This window comes from Pseudorca crassidens, chromosome 10 (genome assembly GCF_039906515.1).
Source record: "Pseudorca crassidens isolate mPseCra1 chromosome 10, mPseCra1.hap1, whole genome shotgun sequence".
Lineage (NCBI taxonomy): Eukaryota > Metazoa > Chordata > Mammalia > Artiodactyla > Delphinidae > Pseudorca > Pseudorca crassidens.
In genome coordinates this window covers 61,595,239-61,619,997 of record NC_090305.1, presented here as the reverse complement: position 1 = coordinate 61,619,997, position 24,759 = coordinate 61,595,239, and the positions used below count along the sequence as shown (strand labels likewise).

Here is a 24,759-nt window from a genome sequence, read left to right as displayed (position 1 = left end):
AAAAGGACAAAATATAAGAATACCTGGCCTCAATGTGATATGTATCCTTGACAAAAGTCAGAAAAAAAAATATGTAAACTATAAGTGTGTTGCCTCATAATATCCTCGTCAGAATCACAGTCTGGTCTTCTGTTCTCATGCTTATAACCTTAGGGTGTTACCAGGGAATCAAAAGGACAGGACTTAGGTGTCTACATTATATACGATATGCACGTATGTACGTATGTGTGTGTGCGTATACATATATCACTTCAGGTCAGTCTCACTACGTCAGCACTGACCTGAGATGTTAAGGTTTACCTATATGCTAAGTGACAACGCCACAAACAGCCTCATCTCATGAAATATTAGTGACTTGTGTGGGTCCAGGGACTTAACTTCCTTTTCTGGTTTGCTATCATAAAATGTGGTCAAATGTCATGGCCACAGAACCATCCCTTTATTAAAGCAGCCTAGCTTACATCCAATTAAAGTGAGAACGAAGGGAAATGATTCTCTAGATCTACTTTTAGAAACAAACAGAAATATGATTCTGCATTATTCCACTTATATAAGACTCTACAAAACGCAAACTAGTCTATATGACAGAAGGCAATCAGCGGTTGCCTGGGGGTGGGGAGAGGGGCAGGAGGGAGGGGTAACAAACGGTGCTGAGAAAACTTTTGGAGGCGATAGATATTTTCATTATCTTGACTGTGGTGACCATTTCACAGATGTATACATATATTAGCACTGATCAAATTCTAATCTTGAAACGTGTGCAGTTTATGGTATGCCAATTATACCTCAATTAAGCTGGGGGGAAAGGTAAAAAAAAAATGGGACACATGCCCCCCCCCAAAAATTGGACTAGACTCCCACCCATGATAAGATGGCAGACCACACTTCCTGTGGTCTGAGATACCTGACCTTTCTTCTAAGGAAAGCAGTTTTATTCTGTATCCTTAAAATGCCTCAGAGAGCTGACAAGAAATCAAAGAATAATCAAGCCAAAAATTAGCTGCAAGCGTGAAGGGATAAACAGAGCACTGAAGTTTGCTTTTATTCTGAGGGCCTGCAGAACTTGGTAAATTTGAGCTTTGATGTCAAGGCCTCCAGGGCCCAAGGTAAGAGTAAAGTCAATATAAACTCTCCAGCCCCGCCCCCGAAGAACTGCAAGGAAAACTGTCTTTCACAAAACTCAGCACACAAGAGAATGTTCCAGTGCAAGAGGAGGAGGGAGGGAGCTCTAAGTACTAACTGAGAAAGACATCCATATTAATTATTAAGAAATAGCTCCAGTGTATGTATCGCCATACACTGTTTTTAATACTGTGTAACTATTAAGTGAAAAAAGTTGCTCTACTTGCTATATAAAATGAGACAAAGTAAGAATCTACATTTCTAATCGCTCATTTGTGCAAAACTAATGCTGTAAATATAAGTAAGAAAGTAATCGTACTGGTTATTTATTGGGGAACTACACAGATGGGGGACAAAAGTAGAAAAGAGACCCTTCTCTGTATACCTTTCTATACTTCCAAGTTTTCTAGTTTCATGAGTGTGTTATCTCTTCAAAATATAAAATTACCTGAGAATAAACTCAACCAAGCTAAATGTACAAAAGCTTTATGAGTGAAATATATTGGGTTGGCCAAAAAGTTCATTTGGGTTTTTCTGTTAAGATGACGAACTTTTTGGCCAACCCAATAATTTAAATGACTTAAATGAAAAATCTTTTAATATAAATATATGAAAACACCATTTTTGTGTGCATTAAAGGACAACGTATCATAAATGTGCTAATACTTTCCTCATAGATGCAGTACAATCCCGAACATGCATTAGAAGACTCAAAATCACAAAGACAGCAGTATTTCTGTATAGTCAATGTAGGGTTCAAAAGATGATTTCAGAACTGGACAATCTGATTCTAAAATTTATTCTGACATGTAAAGGGCCAGGAATAGCCAAGACATTTATGAAAACGAAGACTAAGGAGGTGAGATTTGCTGTACAGGTTATCAATACTATGCATGGAACTAAATGATTTTAAATACTGATGTTTTATAGTAATTAAGTTAACTGCCTTAAAATGATGATCATCCAGAAAGTCAATTTAGATACTAAGGATACTCAGGTTATATAACATTTAAGCAAGTTCTAGAAGCAAAACATAAGTACAAGGAGAGAACTTTTGATTAACTTGTAACTTACTGGTACTCATTAAAACACTCAGAGCATCACATGAAATGAATAACTCATAATTTATCTATATCTATTCAATATATTCCCAAATATAAGAAGTCAAATTCTGCAGTCACACATTCTCGTGCCATGTTAAGAGCTATATTTACACACAGTGTTTTAAATAATAATGGCGCCTTTACACTGGGAGAACCAACAGGACCCTCTTGCATGAAGGAGTCAAAGATGGCAGCAACCTAGGAAGTACTTTGGGGACTCTGGTCCACTGGTTTTAAAATACAGCCTGAGAATCTCCTACACTTTAAAGAAAAAGAGGCACTGGGGGAGAGGGAAGACAGACAAGGAGAGACAGAAGAAGAGTCAGAAAGACACTGAGAGCCTCTCTCCTCCAGAGGTCAAAATTTCCCTAAATTCCTTAGGTGTGCTCAAAGGGGCAAAATCAGAAAACTTTGATTTTGATATCCGCCATGATATGTCAGAACACATCAAAGAACAACAGAGTTAACCAGACAATCTTACCTGGATGGCTATAAGATAGATCAGCTCCCCCAGAGTTGGTAAAAGGCACTGTTTTAATTTGCTGTTCCTGAAGTTTTCCCTAATTAATTCGGTTAAGAGAGTAACTGCCTGAAAAGAGAGGGGAAAAGTCTATTATTTCATGTGTATCTCTAGGTTCTTTAGCCTATATGTAACAGGCAAGACACTCTACAAAATTCACCTTGCATTTTTAAGAACTGGTTTCCAAATTATTTTCAATATACGGGCCTTATTCCTGAAGGAGAAAAACAGGAACTCTCCCAGACGAAGATACAAATACACCCAGTGAAATAAACTTACCGACTTACAGCCCTTATCAGGTTACCAAGCATTTTCACTATATCGCCAATCTTCTGTGAGGGAACCGTTGCTCTATCTTTAAAGCCAGAAAACCTAGGCTGAGAGAGTTGCAGCAGCTTGCCCCCATGCCATCCAGTCCACTTGGAAACCAGAATCTGAACACAGATTTTCCCATGCCAGATCCCTGGGATGCTCCAGCGCACCCCAGTTTGAAAAATTCTTACACTGCATGAAACTTTTAAATGATTCCTTCAAAAATACAAGTGGGGCAACATTATACCAACATTCCACTATAATCCACTTTGAAATCCGGCAGCATGTTTTATCAGATCTAGTTAATTTCCCAGGACTCATGCTGAGAAAATCCCATGTGCTCCATGCCAGAATGTATGCCCCAGAACACAGGCTAATCAAATGATACTGTGACCATGAAGTAGGGTATAATGGTTTCAGAATGATACATATAGAATGAGATGGGGAAAAATTGCATATAAATAGTGTGAAGCATTGCTCCAAAACAGTGCATGCAACTGAAAACATGGTGCACAAACAAGATGATTTCTTACTGTGACAAGGTATAAGTTTTTAAATTGAACATATATCAAAACATTAGGTCTTACAGCTAAAACTAATACAATGTTATATGTCAATTATATCTCACTTTAAAAATTAATTAAGCCTTCCCTGTTGGAGCAGTGGTTAAGAATCCGCCTGCCAATGCAGGGGACACAGGTTCAAGCACTGGTCTGGGAATATCCCACATGCCACGGAGCAACTAAGCCTGTGAGCCACAACTACTGAGCCCACACACCTAGAGCCCATGCTCCGCAACAAGAGAAGCCACGGCAATGAGAAGCCCGCGCACCACAACGAAGAGTAGCCCCCGCTCACCACAACTAGAGGAAAAAACCCGTGCGCAGCAATGAAGACCCAATGCAGCCAAAAATAAATAAACAAAAGATAAAATACATTTTTTAAAAAAAGTTTAAAAACTGAAACTGAGCACTTTAAAACTTTCAGAGCAATTTGACAGATGCTACAACATCCCAGCATGTAATCACTGGTCCCGTATTGTAAAACAAGAGCGTGAACAACTTGGAGTTACACATCAGGGAGCTGCACGATACTCATGCATGGGAGGAACACTTGTTGATGTGGCTTTTTATGAACAGCTTTATTGAGTTACAACTGACCTACAGTGTGCTGCATTTTTTTTTTTTTTTTTTTTTTTTTGGCCATCCGTGAGTCTTGCAGGATCTTAGTTCCCTGACCGGGAATTGAACCCGGGGCCATGGCAGTGAAAGTGCCGACTCCTAACCACTGGACCGCCAGGGAATTTCCAGAGCTGCATATATTTAAAGTGTACAGTTAGATATGTTTGACCTATGCACGTCCCAGTGAAATCACCACCACAATCAAGATAGCAACACCCCCAAGTGTTTCCTCAAGTTCCCCTGGTAATCCCTCCATTTCACTAACTTTCTCTCCTCCCACTGATTTCCTTTCTGTCATTAGTTGGCATTTTCTAGAGTTTACGTTAATGGAATCATATACTATGTATTCTTATTTGTCTGGCTTCTTTCACTTAGCATAATGCATTTGAGATTCTTCCATGTTGTTATGTTTATACATAGTTCATTCTTTCTCATTGCTGAGTAGTATTCCCCTGTACACAGATACCACCTTGTGTAACTCCCACTACCCACTGCCTTACACACAGTGAATCCCCCATATAAAGTGGTTGAGGAGGAAAAAGGAATCATATACATCACATTAGCCCTTGCAGGTCACTTCTACACACAGTCTTCCTTTTCTTTCAACCTGTACTGATCATCCACTAGTATTACCTTGAACCCATCTGAAATTAACAATGTTCAGCCTTTTCTTTTTACCTACAAGAACAGCAATTTGTCACCAGCATACCTGTCATAAAAGAACGGATAAAGGAAGTATTCTAAAGAGAAAGGAAATTATTAAAAAAAAAAAAAAACCTTGGAAAATCAGGAAGGAAGCAAAAACATGGTAGGCAAAAATACAGGTAAATACAATAGGCTTTCCGCCTCCTATTAAGTTTTCTAAATTATGTTGGATGGTTGAAGTAAATGTTAGGAAAATGCTTGATTTGGTTCTAAATGTATTTAGAGGATATATTTAAGACAACTATATAAAAATGAGGGAGGTGAAATGTTGAAAAGGGAAGTAAGTTTTCCATACTTCACTTGAATGGGTAAAATGATGACACCACTAGACTGATAAAGTTATGTATAATATAAATATAAACAATGTTGTTTTTTAAAAAATCAAAGACAAGCTAAATAAATGAAAAGATGTATGTGTGTGTGTGTCTGTGTCTATGTCTGTGTATTTTATTTTCTGTACTATATGATGCTTTGACATCTTAAAAAAACCTTTCTGGCTGGGGAGAGAATGACCCTACCCTCCCAGGGCAAGCCAATTCTTAGAGGTAGCAAAGGGCCAGGAGAGCATGTCTTTAATATGCAAACTCGCCACACCTCCTCTATCTGGCCCTTACACCTCAGGAGGCAATATTCTTCGTCTTCATCATCCCAGGACCAGGTACCATGCAACGAGAGACTCTTCCTATAGCCCAAAGCCTGCTGAAATTATTCAGACTAGCCAATTCTAAGGTGTTTATCCTGCCTCGCCTTTCCCGTGCAAACCCCAATAAAGACTATGGCTTAAGCACTCCCCTTCTCTGCCTCCTGACGACCTTGGCGTTTTTCCATATGGCCCTTTATGCCATGCCTGTCTCTAGGACCTGTAAACATACTAAACTTTATTTTCCTGAGCCTCTCCTCTCTCTACTCTTGTGGCCACTCCTGACTGACCATCTCATAAATGAATACAAAAAGGAGATATACTATGTTCATATATAGTAAGACTCACGGTAAAGATGTCAATTTCCCCCAAACTGACAGCTTGGCTTATTGAAATTCCTATCAAAATCCTAGCAAGATTTTTTTGGTAGATATCAATAAGATTATCCTACAATTCATGTGGAAAGCAGAAGTGTCAGAAGAGCCAAAACAATTTTGAAAAAGGAGAATAAGGTGGTTGAAACTGTTCCACCTGATTTCAAGACTTATTATACAGCTACAGTAATCAAGACTGTGTGGCATCGTCAGGGAAACAGGCACTCGGATCAATGGACCAGAACAGAGAATCTAGAACTAGCTCCATACAAGTATGGCCCACTGACTTGTGACAAAGGTGCAAAGGCAATACAACAGAGGGAAGTCAATCTTTTCAAGAAATGTTGCTGGAGCAAATGGCTCTCCACAGGAAAAACAAAAAGGTAACATCAACCTAAGTCATCTGACACTTTATACAAAATATCAACTCAAAATGGATCATGGATTTAAATGTAAAACAGAAAACTAGAAGTAAAAAAATTAGCTAAAGTCTTCAGAATCTAGGTAAAGAGTAGATTTGATACCAAAAGCACAGAGACATTGCACCAAAGAAGCTATACAACTGGCAGATAAGCACATGAAAAGATGTTCAACATCACTGGCTATTAGGGAAATGCAAATTAAAACCACAATGAGACATCACTACACACCTATCAGAATCACAAAAATAAAACAGAGTGACACCACCACCTGCTGCTGAGGATGGAGAGAAACTGGATCACTCATACCATTGCTGGTGGGGATGTAAACTGGTACAGGTAGGCTGGCAGTTCCTCTAAGACACTAATGAACCACTGAACATGCAGCTACCAGAGAACCCAGAAACTCATCAGCATTTATCCCAGAGAAATGAAGACTTTCATCCACATACAAATCTGTACATCAATTTTACAACAGCTTTATCTGTAACTAACCAAACTGGAAATGATCCAGGTATCTTTCATCAGGTAAATGGTTAAATAAACCGTGGTACAGCCATACTAAGGAATACTATTAAGCAATAAAAAGTAACACACTGTTGGGACTTCCCTGGCAGTCTAGTGGTTGGGACTTCATCTACCAATGCAGGGGGTGCGGGTTCAATCCCTGGTCGGGGAGCTGGGGTCCCACATGCCTCGCAGCCAGAGGGCCATGACATAAAACAGAAGCAATGTTGTAGCAGGTTCAGTAAAGACTTTAAGAATGGTCCACATCAAAAAAAAAATCATAAAAAAAAGTAACAAACTGTTAACACGTGCAACAACCAGGATGAATAGCCCGAGAATTATGTTAAGTGAAAAGAAGCCAACTCTGAAAGGTTACAGACCATACAGTTCCATTCATACATCCTCAAAGTGACAGAAGTACAGAACTGGAGAACAGATTAGTGGTCGCCAGGGGTTGGAAGGAGGGGCATGAGACAGAGGGAAGAGGGTGTTGTTATAAAGGGCAATAAGGGTGATCCTTGTGGGGATGAAACTGTTCTCTTCATTAACTATCTCAGCGTCAATATTCTGGTTGTGATATTGCACGATAGTTCTCCAAGATGTCACTATCGGGGAAAACTGGATGAAGTATACCCAGTGTCTCTCTGTACTATTTCTCACAACTGCATGTGAATCTACAATTATCTCAGACTAAAAGGTTTACTTCTTTTCAAGTCAACCTCATGCTAAATTTAAAATCCAGATCCAACTTTCTGCTTCACAAAATTCATAGCAGGGACATATAGCCTTTCTCCATTTTATCATCCACTGGCATTTTGTATCAGTAAGCATCACAGGAAATTAAAAACATTTTAATGCTGCAGACCCTTAAAGAGATAAAACTGAACTGCCTCCAGCATAAAAGAAATTGCTTTGGAGCTCAGTGTCTTGTAAATTGACAAACATCATATAATCTATGCCAGTAATGCCACAGCAACATGACATCTCACTTGCAAAAATTAACTTTGGATACCACTAAACAATACACAACAAATAATGTTTCCCTGCAATATTATTTGTATAGATTTTCCACTTGTTCTATAAAAATATAAAGAAATATTAATATTAAAAAGGAAAACTATGGGCTTCCCTGGTGGCGCAGTGGTTGAGAGTCCGCCTGCCGATGCAGAGGACACGGGTTCGTGCCCCGGTCCAGGAAGATCCCACATGCCGCGGAGAGGCTGGGTCCGTGAGCCATGGCCGCTGGGCCTGTGCGTCCGGAGACTGCGCTCCGCAATGGGAGAGGCCACAACAGTGAGAGGCCCGCGTACCGCAAAAAAAAAAAAAAAAAAATCCACCTGCCAATGCAGGGGACATGGGTTTGAGCCCTGGTCCAGGAAGATCCCACATGCTGAGGAGCAACTAAGCCTGTGCGCCACAACTACTGAGCCCGTGTGCCACAACTACTGAAGCCTGTGCTCCGCAACAAGAGAAGCCACCACAATGAGAAGCCCACACACTGCAACGAAGAGTAGCCCCCGCTCTCTGCAACTAGAGAAAGCCCTTGCATAGCAACGAAGACCCAGTGCAACCAAAAATAAATTTATAAAAAAAAAATTTGCCTGGCCTTCTAACATTGAAACTAAAAGAGATTTAAAAAATGGGATATTCAAGTATTATGCTACTATTGTTTGCGTTTTTGGAAAACCTAAGGAAAATTAGGGGGTTGGTGGGGGGACTCTTATTTCTAGTACCATTATGCTTTGAGGCATATCTACGCCATCACTGGTTCTATTACCCTAATAGAAACTATCCTTCTGCAACCACGGGCATGATGGGTTGCTTATTTCTAGTAATAATTTAAGATTGTAATGCTATTTCCTAAACTATTTTGAAATCAAAACCCATTTTACAACAACTCTGACAAAGTGAAGCCAGGCCTCTTTTGGCTTTATCTGAAATCATCAGATCGACATTAAAAGGTCAAATGTGCTTCAATCTCACATACCCTGGACTGAGCCTCTTAGGCAGAAAGACAGGAAGATGATGAAATAAGAAGTTCTGCAGTTATAAAACTAATATTCTGAACTTGCAGAAAGAGTTTGCTTGCTCTTAACTCTCAAATTATAGTTTTTAAATGTCCATGTTAACGGTTATACAATTAACAGCTACAAAGAGAAACTGAACTAAACTCCAGACCCAGTGTTTTGTTAGGCCAAAGGGACATTTTTGAAACCCTATACAACTATTCCCAAAGGGAGATACAGCAAAAGCCATCACAACAACAGAGTCTTCTAAGTTAGATACTGTTCAGTACTCCTCCCCAATGCCTGAAGTAAGAGGCATTCCACAATCTCAAATGAACAGAGAATTCCAATTGATACCACTTTGCCCAGCCCTTTTCTTTCTTAGAACACCATTTTCAATGTCCCAAACAGAGCTCGGGCACAAAAAAGAAGAGCCCCATAATTCTTTCTTCAATTTTATTAAATCTTAGATTTCTTTGGGTATTGCATTTCAGATCTGTAGACTTGAAACTTCAAGTTCTCATTTTCACAAGTGTTGGTTTAAAAAGTTTGAGAGGGGGGCTTCCCTGGTGGCGCAGTGGTTGAGAGTCCGCCTGCCAATGCAGCGGACACGGGTTCGTGTCCCGGTTTGGGAAGATCCCACATGCCGCGGAGCGGCTGGGCCCGTGAGCCATGGCCGCTGAGCCTGCGTGTCCGGAGCCTGTGCTCCGCAGCGAGAGAGGCCACAACGGTGAGAGGCCTGCGTACCGCAAAAAAAAAAAAAAAAAAAAAAAAGTTTGAGAGAGAGAAAACACACTAGACAGAAGGAGAAGGCTGAACAGGCAGGAACAGAAAGATGGTAAACCTGTTTGAAGAAAAAAAAAATTCTGTATCTAATAACTAAAAATGTTGTTGCAATGTGGCAACACTGTAAGAAGTTCTCCTTGGTGATGTCTGGATATCAAAGTTTTAACATTAGCGTCTATACGAAAAGACAACCCTCAGAATGGGAGAAAATATTTGCAAACGAAGCAGCTGACAAAGGATTAATCTCCAAAATATACAAGCAGCTCATGCAGCTCAATATCAAAAAAAAAAAAAAAAACCCAATCCAAAAATGGGCAGAAGACCTAAACAGACATTTCTCCAAAGAAGACATACAGATTGCCAACAAACACATGAAAGGATGCTCAACATCACTAATCATTAGAGAAATGCAAATCAAAACTACAATGAGGTATCACCTCACACCGGTCAGAATGGCCATCATCCAAAAATCTACAAACAATAAATGCTGGAGAGGGTGTGGAGAAAAGGGAACCCTCTTGCACTGTTCTCGGGAACGTAAATTGATACAACCACTATGGAGAACAGTATGGAGGTTCCTTAAAAAACTAAAAATAGAACTATCATACGACCCAGCAATCCCACTACTGGGCATATACCCTGAGAAAACCATAATTCAAAAAGAGTCACGTACCACGATGTTCACTGCAGCACTATTTACAATAGCCAGGACATGGAAGCAACCTAAGTGTCCATCGACAGATGAACGGATAAAGAAGATGTGGCACATATATACAATGGAATATTACTCAGCCATAAAAATAAACAAAACTGAGTTATTTGTAGTGAGGTGGATGGACCTAGGGTCTGTCATACAGAGTGAAGTAAGACAGAAAGAGAAAATCAAATACCGTATGCTAATGCATATATACGGAATCTAAAAAAAAAGATGGTTCTTACGAACCCAGGCGCAGGACAGGAATAAAGACACAGACGTAGAGAATGGACTTGAGGACACGGGGAGAGGGAAGGGTAAGCTGTGACAAAGTGAGAGAGTAGCGTTGGCATATCTACACTACCAAATGTAAAATAGATAGCTAGTGGGAAGCAGCTGCACAGCACAGGGAGATCAGCTCAGTGCTTTGCGACCACCTCGAGGGGTGGGATAGGGAGGGTGGGAGGGAGACGCAAGAGGGAGGGGATATGGGGATATATGTATACATATAGCTGATTCTCTTTGTTTTACAGCAGAAACTAACAACATTGTAAAGCAATTATACTCCAATAAAGATGTTTAAAAAAAACAGCATCTATGGATGTAAACTTTAATCCCTAATTCTCTGCATGTTAATTGGGTAACTACGTGGCATCGAACTCCTAAAAGTAAATAATCAGGGAGAAGTAAGGACTGCTATCTTGTCACTTCCCTGTCAAGGCCTAAATGTAAACAAACAACCTGTAACTGATGGAATTTTTTCTCTTAAAGATTATGAACTGTCAGGAAAAGCAAATAAAATGCATAGTAAATTTCTCAGTCTTTTACAGCCATAGAAAAAGTTTGGAAGTAGTAGGTACACAAACTTTATCAAGTTCCTGGATTTTTTTTTTTAATTAGATGTCAACAGATTCCAACTGCAAAAGAATGTGTCATTTTTTGGGTCAACAGTCACCCAATCCCTCTTCCTAACATCACCCAACTTCCTTTTGAAGAAATACCTCTCCTGTACTGTGCTTGGTCTGTGGGACGACAAAGCAGGCACTGTGTGGGAAGCCCTCCAAACATGGAACCTGCAAGGGCCCCTGGCTCCCTTCAGAAACATCTTTCCTCCCACAGCCAAGGCTCTTGCTCAGAAATCTGAACCTTGAGCCGGGTGACAGAGAATAAAGGAACAGCTGAAGTTCACTCATTCCTTCTAGCAATGGTCCCAAGCAAGACTCCAAGAGGGTCCTGCTCCAAAGGCCCTCTGGAGCTCCCAGGTCCTGACTGTTCCAGACCTCCTCTTGGAGTCTCTGACCTTGCTCACTTCCCCTAATAAATACCCTTTATGCTTAAGTTAGGCAGAGTCAACCTGCAAAAGCGGTAAACAGTACTTGCACCGTCCAGTTCCCCTCCCTTCCTGGACACACAAAAATACTTCCCAGCTCCCCTGGAGTTGGGTGGGGCCATGTGAGTAGCTCTGACCAACTGGCTGGGTAGAAATGATGTATGTACACCTACGTGCAATTTTCCCTACTCTATTCCCCTGCCTCAGGAAACATGAAAGCATCCTGCTGAATGGAGATGCCACGTGAGCTGGAAGCCGCCTGGAATGCTGAGGGCAGCTGCCCTCAGAGCCACCTAGGCCTACAGCAAGAGAATTTTAAGCCTCTGAGATTTTGATGGTCTCCATTACCATATCTTTAGCGAGTCATATCCTGACTGAGACACAGCGCTAATCATCCAATTCACAGAGACCACTCTAAGGATACATAGGAATGATGACGTTTTCCCATTTTAAAAGAATCACTGACAAAACAAGTCAGTAAACTACTGCACCCGTATCTTAGGGTAAAAGACCATTTGTGCGGCAGCTAAGATCTGCCGTCAACATTTATATCATGGAACTGACACCAGTGTCGCAAAGCACCAATCACCAGAAAAGCTGCGAATGAGAAGTATACTGAGAAATCTTGCTATACAGGTTAAGAAATTCAATGTCAAACTGCAATAAATCTGTAACATATCTGTAGTTCAAAACCTGATTAATCATTAAAATTCTTTTGTCCATTTCTGGCAGATGGCAGACAAAATATCCTAAAGATTCCTCCCATGGAAAGTAATTGGAAAATGCCAGATAAAATAGTTTCAAATATCCTTACAAAATGCACAGCTGAACTGGCAAAAAATTAAGGAAATCTCAAAGACAGAAACTTAAAAAATATTCAAACAGAGAGAAAACAAGAAAATAAAGAAATAGGTAAGCATTCAAGACACTTTAACCCTGCAGGCGTGTGGGTGAATCTTTGTGACCTTGAAATGACCTTTTGAAATGGAACAAGACACAAACTCTAGGGCTTACGCATGGTGTGCTATCACACAGGAAATCATTCACATTAAGTTGGTACCCCAAGGATGTACGAATAAGAAGTGAACCAGCCTGCAAGAGAGGGCAGTAAGGAACCTCAAGACCTTGGTACTGAATGAAGCAATGGGGGAAAAAAAAAAATCTTCCCTGAGAATCAAAACAAAGCAGGTCTGCAGGGCTTCCCTGGTGGCACAGTGGTTAAGGATCCACCTGCTAATGCAGGGGACAGGGGTTCGAGTCCTGGTCCGGGAAGATCCCACGTGCCGAGGGGCAACTAAGCCCGTGCGCCGCAACTACCGAGCCTGCACTCTAGAGCCCGCGAGCCACAACTACTGAGCCCATGTGCCACAACTACTGAAGCCCACACGCCTAGAGCCCGTGCTCCACAACAAGAAAAGCCACCACAATGAGAAGCCCATGCACCGCAACGAAGAGTAGCCCCCTCTCGCTGCAACTAGAGAAAGCTCGCGCTCAGCAACAAAGACCCAATGCAGCCAAAAATAAACAAAATAAATTAATTTTTTAAAAAAAGCAGGTCTGCAGCTCACAGTCACAATGCCTCTCACCTTGGAGGGCAGAGGTTCAAACACCTGGACGTTTCCTAGCTTGACCAACTGAAATGTGGCCTTAATGATGGCCTTTAATTAATGAGGTCAAAACGCTAGGATTTCACCAGCATACTGCAGAGCACTGGTTCTCAAATTTTAGTATGCAACGGAATCACTGAAGGATCTGTAAAAACACAGAAAGCTGGGCCCTGCCCTCAGAGCTTCTCATGCAGTGGGCCTGGGATGGGCACTAAGAACGTGCAACTCTAACGAGTTGCCAAGAGATGCTAATGCTGATGGCCTCAACCACACTGAGGATCACTACTGCCGGACTCCAGTGTCTGCACATTCGACTCACCTGTGAAGCTTTAAAAACTACAGCCATCTGCATCCACCCCCAGAGATTCTGGTTTAACTGGTCTGGGGTATAGCCTGGACATGAGAATTTTTAAAGCCCCCCGGGAATTCTTATGAGCCACTAAAGTTGAGAACCACTGCTACAGAGGACAGAGTCTGAAAGCTCAGGGAACTGGAAACATTGGAATGGTTCTGCAAAGTGCAATCTGCCCAGCCATCCCCCTAAACCACCTCTCCTGGGAGGGCCTAAGAAACATGCCTTGGAGGGGGGGGGTGGGCACCAGCGCCTCTGAGCAGCTCTGCAGCGGGATCCTTTATAGGTCAGAAATGACAGTGGGAAGACACACTGACGATGGAATTGGGTCTGATCACAGAGGGAGCAAAGGAATTTAGGGATAGCAAAGACCAATGGCAGCACTTAACTGTACAAGTGAGTCACAGGGCAATTTGGTGATCAGAGTATTCTGACCCATTAGAATCTCAGACAGTGGTAAACTGACCATCAAATCAGCCTACAAAGGTGATACTTGACATACAGTAAGAAAATGTCTGGGTCTATTTGGGCAGAGACCTAACAAAAACCCCCGTAACAAGGACTCACAGCCTCTTATCCAGATCCCACGCCCAAGCTGGTTCACAGACCCAGAGCTCCTGGACTAAGCTGAAGTCCCCTTGAAAGAGACGCCTACAAATTGGCCACAGGTAAATGCTGTGAATCTGTCCCAGCACTCTGCTTCCCCAGAGGGTCCTCAGCCATTTACCATGACTGAGCACTGGGGAAAGGGAAGTGCTCAGACTCTCTGAACTTATTAGATACTGGCTCTGAACGAGGGTTGACCTCTGAAGCCCTAAGGTGCCACTATACTCCAGGAGTCAGAGGAGGAGCTTATTAAGGCCTGGGGCTGCGTGGAGTCTTAACCAAATCCATCTCACATCTGTCCAGTGGGCCCACACACCTAGCCCTGGTTATTTTCCTAGCCCTAGAACACACAGTGAAAAAAGATATTAATTAGCAGGATTCCCACAACAGATCCCTATTTAGAGTAGGAAGGACCAAAGTGGCAGCAACTAGAACTAGAAAACCTCCCCTGCCTGCCCACCTGATGACAGTAAACCAAAAGCAAATCATATCCATGGAGATCAACGAGTAGGGATCAGTGCCATTAAAGACTTGAGAGGTGTCGGGGCAGTGATTTCCACCACATGCCCATTTAACTTCCTGTTAGGCCAGGGCAGAATCCACTTGGGTCACGCAGAATGACTGCAGCTTTTGCAAATCTAATCAGATGGCAATGCTGATTGCAGCTGCAATTTTAGATGTGGCATCTTTACAGAAGCAAATCAATACAGCCCCTGGTACTTTCTTTTCTATGCCAATCAGTGTTAAAAAAAAAAAAAAAAAGTTGTTTCTACTTGCTGAATTGCCCCTATATCAAGTCTCCCACTCTGTCATAATACGGTCCAGAGGGACCCTGATCATCTCGATACTCTGCGGGACAACATGCTATTCCATTACACCGATGATATTATGCTAACTGGACCTAGTGAGCAGCACCCTAACTTACATGCCAGAGGGTAGGAGATAAATCCTGCCACAAGTTCACGGTCTATTAACATTGGTGAAGTTCCTAGGAATCCAGTGGTCCTGGAGCATGTGATTACATTCCTTCTAAAGCGAGACAGAATTTGCTACACCTGGCACTACCCACCACGATTAGGAGGTCCAATGATTAGCGAGCCCATCTGGACTTCAGAGGCTCCAACCATTTAGTGATCATTGATAAGGCTGCCAGTTTTGAGAGAGGCCCAAGGAGGAGTTCTGCAGCAGGTCCAGGCTTGTCTGCCAGACCCAGCAGACGTGTCGTATCACTGTCAGAACTGCCTGTGGCAGAAAGGGATGCTATAGAAAGCCCATGGCAAGCCCCTGTGGCAGACTCACAGCACAAATGCCCCAGATTTTGGAATAAGTCTTGCCCTCCCCTCTGCCGACCGTCATTCTCCATTTGAAAAGCCATTCCTGGCTTGTTGCTGGGCCCTGGCTGAGACTGAATGCCTGCCTCCAGATACTTCGGGACCTGATCTGCCCATCATGAACCGGATGTTGCCATAAAATTGGTTATGCACAGTAGCATCTTATTTTAAAATTGAAATGGTACATAGGAGCCCAAGCTAAGCAGATTCACTCATTCACATTCCATATGCAGGCAGCTCGGACTCCCATGGTATCTGCTGTCACTGCTCAGCTGTCTCGCCCTTCCTCAGCCCATCCCCGTGACTTTCCAGGGACTTCTACATTTCCTCCCTGCCAGGACGAAAAAGCATAAACAGACCTGGTGCACACATGGCTCTGCATGGTACTTTGGCACCAGTACCAAGTCGATGGCCACTTCAGTGCAATCCCACCCAAAGGTGGCCCGGAAGGACAGCGGTGAAAGGAAATCCTGAGTGGGCAGGACTTTGTTTATGGTAAATGTACATGCACTGCCCAGAGAGAGATGGACTTAGGGATGCATCTGTACCAACTCAGAAAGCAGTAGCTAATAGGCTTGCCAGGGGGTCAAATACTTAGAAAGAAAACAACTGTACTAAAAAAAAAAAGTCTGGGGGAGAGAGGTATAGATGGGCTCTTGGAATGGGAACAGAGTGTAAAGACATTCCAGCCCACCATATAAATGCCCACAAGAGGGCATCACCAGTCAGCAGGAAGAGCAGAACGATCCTGCGGATGCCAGGCAGCATCTTTCACCAGCTACACTGGTGCTCGCTCAACGAGGCCATGTACAAAGAACGTGGGGGGAAGGATGGAGGCAATGCATAGGCTCAACAACATGGGCTTCTGCTCCCCAAGGCTGACCTGGCTACTGCCACTGCTGGGTGCCCAACCTGCCATGAACAGAGGCCAATACTGAGCCATGATACAGTTCCATTCCCTGGAGGGCCTGGCCGGCCGGCCAGCAGCAGGTTGACTACACTAGAACCCTCTGATCATGGAGGGGACAGCACTGTGCCCTCACAGGAAGAGATGCCCATTCCAGGTACGGATCAGCCATCCTTGCCCCTGCACTTGTGCCAACTCCACCATCCACGGTCCTGCCCCTTTCAATCAGCCTCCCAAACGCATCTCCTTCTGGGCTCCAGGAACCACATTCATCCCAACCCACTTTTTTTCTTTTTCTTTCTTTTTTTGTTTGGTCACACCACACAGCATTCGGGATCCTAGTTCCCTGGCCAGGGGCTGAACCCAGGCCACAGCAGTGAAAGTGCCAAGTCCTAACCGCTGGTCCGCCAGGGAGTTCCCCAACCCACTTATTCCTTTGGGCCCGAAAGGTGAGAACAATTCTACTATTACCAACCCTGGAAAACGGCACCATCCCTTGTACTCAATCACCCCTTTGTAAATAAACCATCATTGAATGATCCCAATTTGAGTGTGCCACAGGTTAGGGAGGGTGAATGGTAGTCCCCTTTGAAAAGCTTCACTTGCCAGTTTTTCCTTATCATCTTGTGAAATCAATTAATACTGAAAATGACAGGTTCACCCCAATAGCTGGATTCATCCTTTCCACCTTGGAAAGGAATGGTGGAACCCCATATCGTACACTTAGACTGACCAGTTAATAAGTTGTCAGGCTTCATTTTGAGCAATGGTCTTTTAAGCCTTCACAAACTACTGGTTTTATAGTTTTGAGTTAGTCTTACTCAAATTTTTTAAAAAGGGAAAGAAACTGCTGGAATCACCAGGGACACTGAATTCATATGTCATCTCAGCATCAGAGAATCAGCCTCTGAATCCCACTTCTTGACTACTCCTCAAGCATCGATGTACACAGATGGCAACTGGGTGGCAGAGGCTAAGGAGAGGGGTGCAAAGTAGACACTGGCAGCCTGCAGAGGCCTCCAGTGAGAGTCTACCTACGGAGACGAGAACAGCAGTGCTGCCCTAACACGTGCCTTTTTACCAACATAGGGTACTACAGTCACAATTCTTGGCAGCCATACCAGAAAGAGAGGCATATACCCTCCTTCCACTCTTCTCTGCTTCCTTCTGGTGACCACAAACTAAACCTGACACAGACAGAGGAAGAGGCCATTCCAGGCCAGGCAGAAGAAACCAAGCCAGACATATATTCCAGGTATGGCCACACGGTGGCAGGTCCCCTCTTCTGTATCTAATGTAAGCATCTACTGGGGGGCAAAGGAGATATTTATTTATTTATTTATTTATTTATTGAGGGTTAAATGACATTTTACTTGGGAAGAGCAGAAGACAATCATGCTCACGACATAAATGTTTCCTTAAGAGGTCAAGTTACCATTGTCCTTCATTAAAATTCTTTTCGATGTATAATAATTTAAAAGTTATGGCACAAAGACATAGCTCCAATACTGTAGTTCTGAGCTTGCTATATACAACTAGTATTATTTACTTGTCACAATATTCCTTTTTTTTTTTTTTGCGGTACGCGGGCCTCTCACTGTTGTGGCCTCTCCCGTTGCAGAGCACAGGCTCCGGACGCGCAGGCTCAGTGGCCATGGCTCACGGGCCCAGCCGCTCCGTGGCATGTGGGATCCTCCCGGCCCGGGGCACGAACCCGTGTCCCCTGCATCGGCAGGCGGACTCTCAACCACTGCACCACCAGGGAAGCCCGTCACTATATTCTTAATGTCATCTTTTCCACACTCCTCAAATAGAAATATAAGGGAAGCTCATTTTTAAATTGCATTTTTCTGCTTCAGGAATCAGCTCTCATTTCGTGTTCTCTGCAATTCTTTCCATCACCAATTCTCTTCCCATGTTTCTTTCATCTAACAGAAAATTACATGTGATGCTTTGCTAGGTTCCCAAGGATTACTAAATTATATCACATTCAAATATATAAGCCTCACAACTGCTGTCCTAAAAATATTATAACAAAGGTATGTTCATAGTCCAGGTAAAATGAGCATAAAAATTAGAGCAGCAAACACAGAGGCTGAAAATTGTTCTACAAGATGTCAGGTAAGAAATTAAATGAATTCTATTATTATAAGAAATTAGGAAGCATGCCTTTTAAATATCCTTTGATGTGAGATGTTTAATTTGTATGCAAAAGTGATTCAAATATGGCAATTCCCCAAACGATACGCACTTCAGCACCATGGCTTAATATAATAAACCCAGAACGTTTCACTTCGTTCTACACAAAGGTATGAATATCATTCAACCCTTGCTTTATTATTTAACAAATCTGTCTCTCATGCTGTCCATAAAGTAACAGAAAAAGAAGTTTGTTTAGCAGAAAGTTACAAGGGCAAATTCACTGAAACTAACCACGAGGAAGAATTATAAATGAGAATCAGTCCCAGCTCAGGCCCTCAAACAAGCCAGAAACGGTCGCGCAGTGCCTGGTGTGAAAGATGGCGTCTTACAGCCGCTCAGCACAGAAACTGCTGAGGATGCTACACTGAGGCAGCAGTGGGGTACAGAGCACCCTGCGGGGCCATCTGATACCTGTGAAAAGGGGGGAAATATAAGCCCAACAAGGTAGAGGTAGTTTTTTCAGGAAAGCACCTAGCACCATTTTCATAAATTACCATCAACAAGAAAATCCTGCTCAAATGCAGGTTTTAGAAAGAACAGTATTCACAAAAACATGGCTAATTCATTAAGAGCTCTTCCCACCGGCAACATTTTGACTAGTGCTCTGTGTTTGGCCGTAACACAAACCCTCACACAGGCGGCACTGTTGTTAAGCGAGTCCTTATGGTGGGCCAAATTTATCAATAGCACTTTATCCAAAGAAGAGAGAGATCGTTTTCCCTGAGATTTACGTGGAAAACCTACGTCTCTCTCTGTTTCCTGTTGCCCTGCCAAGCAGCAAACATCCTTAGCCGAACTCAAAGTGTATTCTGAGGCTGGGTGAGGCTGCGTTCCTCCTCACTCCTGCTGATACTCTCACACCCTCTGTCCTAACCAAGGGCCTGTGATTCTGAGTCTCCCATCATCTTATCACACTGTCCTCTCTCCTCAGTGCCCTTGGCTACTGACCCCCCTGTTCATGCTTCTTGTCCACTGAGGACACGGCTTCCTTCCTGGCTCACCACCTTCCTCCCCACCTATACTCCTGTCCTCACTTTCCGCCAAGTGGATGTCCCTATGGGAGACACACTGGAACCCTGACCACACAACGGTCCCTTGAGCTCAGAACACTTGGTCCCTTGACCTGTTCCTCTACCACGACTCATCCACAGTCACACCCAGAACCCTCACAGTATCCCCAATACTTCTCCAATTCAGACACCCTCTCACCTTCACTCATACCTCTCTCAAGCTTCCTTATTCAAAGCCCTTCAGCAATATTCCTTTAAACACCCAAGCCAATGATCCCACCACCTTCTCACAGTCTTTCTTTACATGCTTTCCTACATAGACTGGCTTCTGAACAGAAAAGACCTAAAACTGTAAGGCCTTAGGCAAGAGGGTTTGGAAATGACCACTCTCCCCCCTCAACAGACTCAAGTCCTCCCTTAATTAAAGACCCAACTATCTTCTGGAGAACATCACACAACTAGGCAGATTGTGATAAACAATTTAAGGTGAAACAAACCGAACTTGGTTTTTGTGCTTTATTCTCTTTCCCATTCTCTGAAATGACAACTTCATATCTTCTCCTCCACCTCTTTCTGGTGGTGACCTTGAGGTACTCCATTGTCAGAAGCCATTAGATACAAGATCCCTCATTCTCCCACCACCAAATCATACCCCCCACTCCACCTCCATTTATTAATCCTTTCTTCCTGTGACAGTGAATCGTGTCCCTTCTGATTTAAGGACAATTACCCTGTTATCATTCATGCTATGTTGCCCGTCTTGTACCTTCTCATAAAGCTAAGTAAACGTGATGTTGAGTAAATATAAACATATATCAATGTATATACTGTTATATATGTGTACACACACACACACACACTAATATATGGGCAGGGTGGTGGCTGAAATCACCAATGAACTCATAGAAGCCCAGAGCTGTTTGGAGCGGAAGGTTTTTTATTAATGTATTCACACACATAGGGTTCTCCAAATTTTTCTGTCTTCTATCAGTTCCAGAAAGTTGTGTTATTCGGACAACTTGTCCATTTAAGCTGTCAAGTAAGTAGGCATAAAGCTATTCATATTACCCCCTTAGTACCCTGAGTGCTGAATCTACTCCCTTGCTGTCTCCCTTTTAGTCCTGACACGGCTTATTTGTATTTTCTCTTTATTTTCTTTTGATCAATTTGGCTACAAGTTTAATAAGTTTATCAACATATGAACTACCAGTTTTACTGGTTTTTATATACTTTTACTTTTCCAGTTCATTGACTTCAGCTCTTATTTTTTAGTATTTCCTTTATTTTAATTGCACTGGGTTGAATTTGCTTTCCTTTTCCTAAACTTTTTTTTTAATAAATTTATTTATTTTATTTATTTATTTTTGGCTGCATTGGGTCTTTGTTGCTGCACATGGACTTTCTCTAGTTGCAGTGAGCGGGGGCTACTCTTCATTGTGGTGCACGGTCTTCTCATTGCAGTGGCTTCTCTTGTTGCAGAGCATGGGCTCTAGGTGCGTGGGCTTCATTAGTTGTGGCACGCAGGCTCAGCAGTTGTGGCTCGTGGGCTCTAGAGCACAGGCTCAGTAGTTGTGGCACATGGGCTTAGTTGCTCTGCGGCATGTGGGATCTTCCCAGACCAGGGCTCGAACCTGTGTCCCCTACATTGGCAGGTGGATTCTTAACCACTGCGCCACCAGGGAAGCCCTAAACTTCCTAAATTGGAACTTAGAACATTCTTGATTTCTCATATAGTGGTTCTCAAAGTACAGTCCTGGAACCAGCAGCAGTACAAAGTCATCTAGGAATCTATTAAGATACAAATTGTGCCCCACTCCAGTCCTACTGAATGAGAAACTCTGTAGGTGAGGTCCAACAATCTGCATTCTAACAAGCCTTCCAGGCAACTGGGATATGTGTTCAGCTTTTCATAGCTAGTGCTCTACTCTGAGCATTTAAAGCTGTGGACTATTTCCCTCTCACTCCCACTTCAACAGCATCACAAAACTCTTGATGTGTTAGGTGTCCATTATCATTCAGTTTAAAATTTACCTAAATCCTCTTCAGAGTTTTTCGTTAACACATGAGTTACTGTTGGTGGGAATGTAAACTGGTACAGCCACCATGGAGGAGAGTATGGAGGGTCCTTGAAAAACTAAAATTAGAGTTACCACTGTGATCCAGCAATCCCACTCCTGGGCATGTATCTGGAGAAAACTAATTCGAAAAGACACATGCAGCACTATTACAATTCACTGCAGCACTGCTTACAATAGCCAAGACATGGAAACTACCTAAATGTCCATCAACAGAAGAATGGATAAAGAAGATGTAGAATGTGTATACAATGGAATATTACTCAGCCATAAAAAAGGAATGAAATAATGCCATTTGCAGCAACAGAGATGGACCTAGAGATGATCATACTAAGTTAAAGACAGATATGATATCGCTCATACATGGAATTAACAAAAAAAGATACAAATGAACTTATTTGCAAAACAGAAAGAGACTCAGACATAGAAAACAAACTTATGCTTACCAAAGGGGAAAGGGGTGGGGGATAATTTAGGAGTCCAGGACTAGCATATATACACTCCTACATATAAAATAGATAACCAACAAGGACCAATACAGCACAGGGAACTATACTGAATATTTTGTAATAACCTATGAGAAAAGAATCTGACAAAGAATAGATATATATTGTGTATAACTGAATCACTGTGCTGTACACCTGAAACACAACAGTGTCAATCAACTATACTTCAATAAAAATAAATCATGAAACTGATGGAAAAAGAGGGAAAAAAATGAGTTACTCAAAAGTATTTTGCTTAATTTCTAAATATTTGAGGGATTTTCTAGATTTCCTCTTATTAACTTCTAAATTCCATCGTCGTCAGAGAATATATTCTAAATGATTTTAATCCTTTGTTAAGATATGTTTAACGGCTGACTTTATGGTCTTAGTGAATATTCAGTGTGCATTTTAAATGAATGTAAATATTTTACAGTTGTTCAAATTAGTATTCTATAAATGTCAATTATTTCAATTTCATTCATATCATTCAAATCTTCTGTGTTCTGACTTTGTCTTGCTTGTTTAAAACTTACCCAACAATAACAGATTTGTCTGCTTCTTTTAGTTCTGTCAATTTTCCCTTCATTTATTTTAAAGTGCTCTTGGTTGGTGCCTACAAATTCAGGATTGTTAATGTTTTCTAAAAAATTGAAACTCTCATTATGAAACACCCATCTTTATCTCTAGTGTAACTCCCTTACTATATACTTTGTTATTAACATAGCCATGCAGCTTTCTTGTTTTCAGTGTTTCCATGGTATATCTTTTTCCATGTTGTTAGTCTATCTTCATGTTTAAAGTATGGCTTATGTAACTACATATAGCTAGGCTTCTCCTTCTAATCCAGTATGACAATCTGTGCCTTTTGACTCAAGTATCTAGGCCACTGAACTTTAATGTAATTATTAATGTGGTATGGTTTAAGTCTATCATCTTGCTATTTGCTTTCTATTTGTCCCATTTGATCTTTCTCCCTTTAATCTTCCTTTCCCGACTTATTTTTGATTGAGTATTAATTTAGAATTGCATTTCATTTCTTCTACTGACCAAATTAGCTATAGCTCTTTGTTTACGTTTTTACTGGATACTCTTCAGGTTACGATAGCATCCGTTAAGTAATCACATTTCACCTTAAATCAACATTACCTATTTCACATACAATGCAAAAACACATACAATGTGTACATACAACATAATATACACATAAAATATAGAATGAGATAGAAAAAAATTTTGATGGGATAATTGTGGAAAAGTTTCCAAAAGTTTCTGAGGTCCTTGGCTAACTTGGAGGCTGTGTGTGCACGTTGAGTGAAACTCCCTGGACCCCAGCAGAAAGCAGTGAGTGAGAGGTCAAAGAGGAGCAGGAATTTCAACAGTTGCTCAGTGTGCTGGGGAGATGGAGTTTGGAGGTCAAGTCCCACCAAGTTAAGTGGTGGGACTCAGTTCCTTGATCCAGGAAGACTGTTGGGTTCTACTTGAACTCTGTTCCCCTGTGTGAACTCAGAGCACCTGCCTGAAGATAAGCCAGTTAAAAACACAGCTCACACAGCTTCCTTTCTTTCAAGTTGTGTGTCCCCTCTAGCTTCTACCTACTTCCGTTTTTATAATCTGTCCAGGTTCATTATCATTATTGGCAGAAGCTTCTCAACCATGACCAGAACCAGAACTCCAACCCAGGTCTTATTTTTATGTTAATTTCTCAGTTGGGAAGAAGTATAAATGCATACTCCAAACATTAATGAACTCAAAAAACCGTGGTTACAAACTTATATGAAAACTTTTTTTAACCTTTCTAGAGCTGAAGATAAAATCAACAAGCTTGCTTGTTACCTCCCCGTGTAGATAAATGGATTGCTCCTTTTTTTATTCTCCCTGCAAAATTCCCCTTTTACTACAGGGATAGCTCTTCAAGAGCCTTAGTTCCAACTAACGCGCACTGGGGAACCGAAGGCCTCATCTACTGTTCTTAGGTTCTACCAGATCTCAAAATTAACAGCAATAACCACCACCCTGCTCTGCCTCAGACAGCCTCAAAGTCTTACCATTTCAGATTTCAGCTCCCCATTTCTGACTTTCGAGAATTTCCCTTTCTCATGCATCTAAGTATTTTACAAATCTTTTTGTTACATTTTATCCTGAATTTCTAGATATTTATTTTGCTGTGGGAGGATTTCCAGGTAATCTAAGTAGCTGAGTTTTTATAATTAGAAAACCAAAGATTTCCCTTGTGGTCCAGTGGCTAAGACTCCGTGCTCCCAAAGCAGGGGGCCAGGGAACTAGATAATGACACACCTAAAGACCCCGTGTGCCACACCTAAGACCCGGCTCAGACAAATAAATAAATAAACGCAATATTTTTTAAAGAAGAAAACCATACATTATTTTGTAATTAGAAAAAAGCATAATAAATGCTACACGGGGAAAACTCTAGGTAAAAACAATTTCATTTATGTACATAAAATATGTACATCCCCAAAAA

General features: G+C 41.9%; 1 protein-coding gene across 4 annotated transcripts in view; it reads right to left on the bottom strand.

Moving 5' to 3' along the window:
* ULK4 (unc-51 like kinase 4) overlaps positions 1 to 24,759 on the bottom strand; it is a 518,420-nt gene that overhangs the window by 425,038 nt on the left and 68,623 nt on the right. For all 4 annotated transcript variants that reach the window (XM_067753978.1, XM_067753980.1, XM_067753979.1 and 1 more), the window contains one exon: positions 2,707 to 2,814. In XM_067753978.1, coding sequence (XP_067610079.1) covers positions 2,707 to 2,814 — 108 coding nt within the window. The remainder of the gene's footprint in view (positions 1 to 2,706; positions 2,815 to 24,759) is intronic.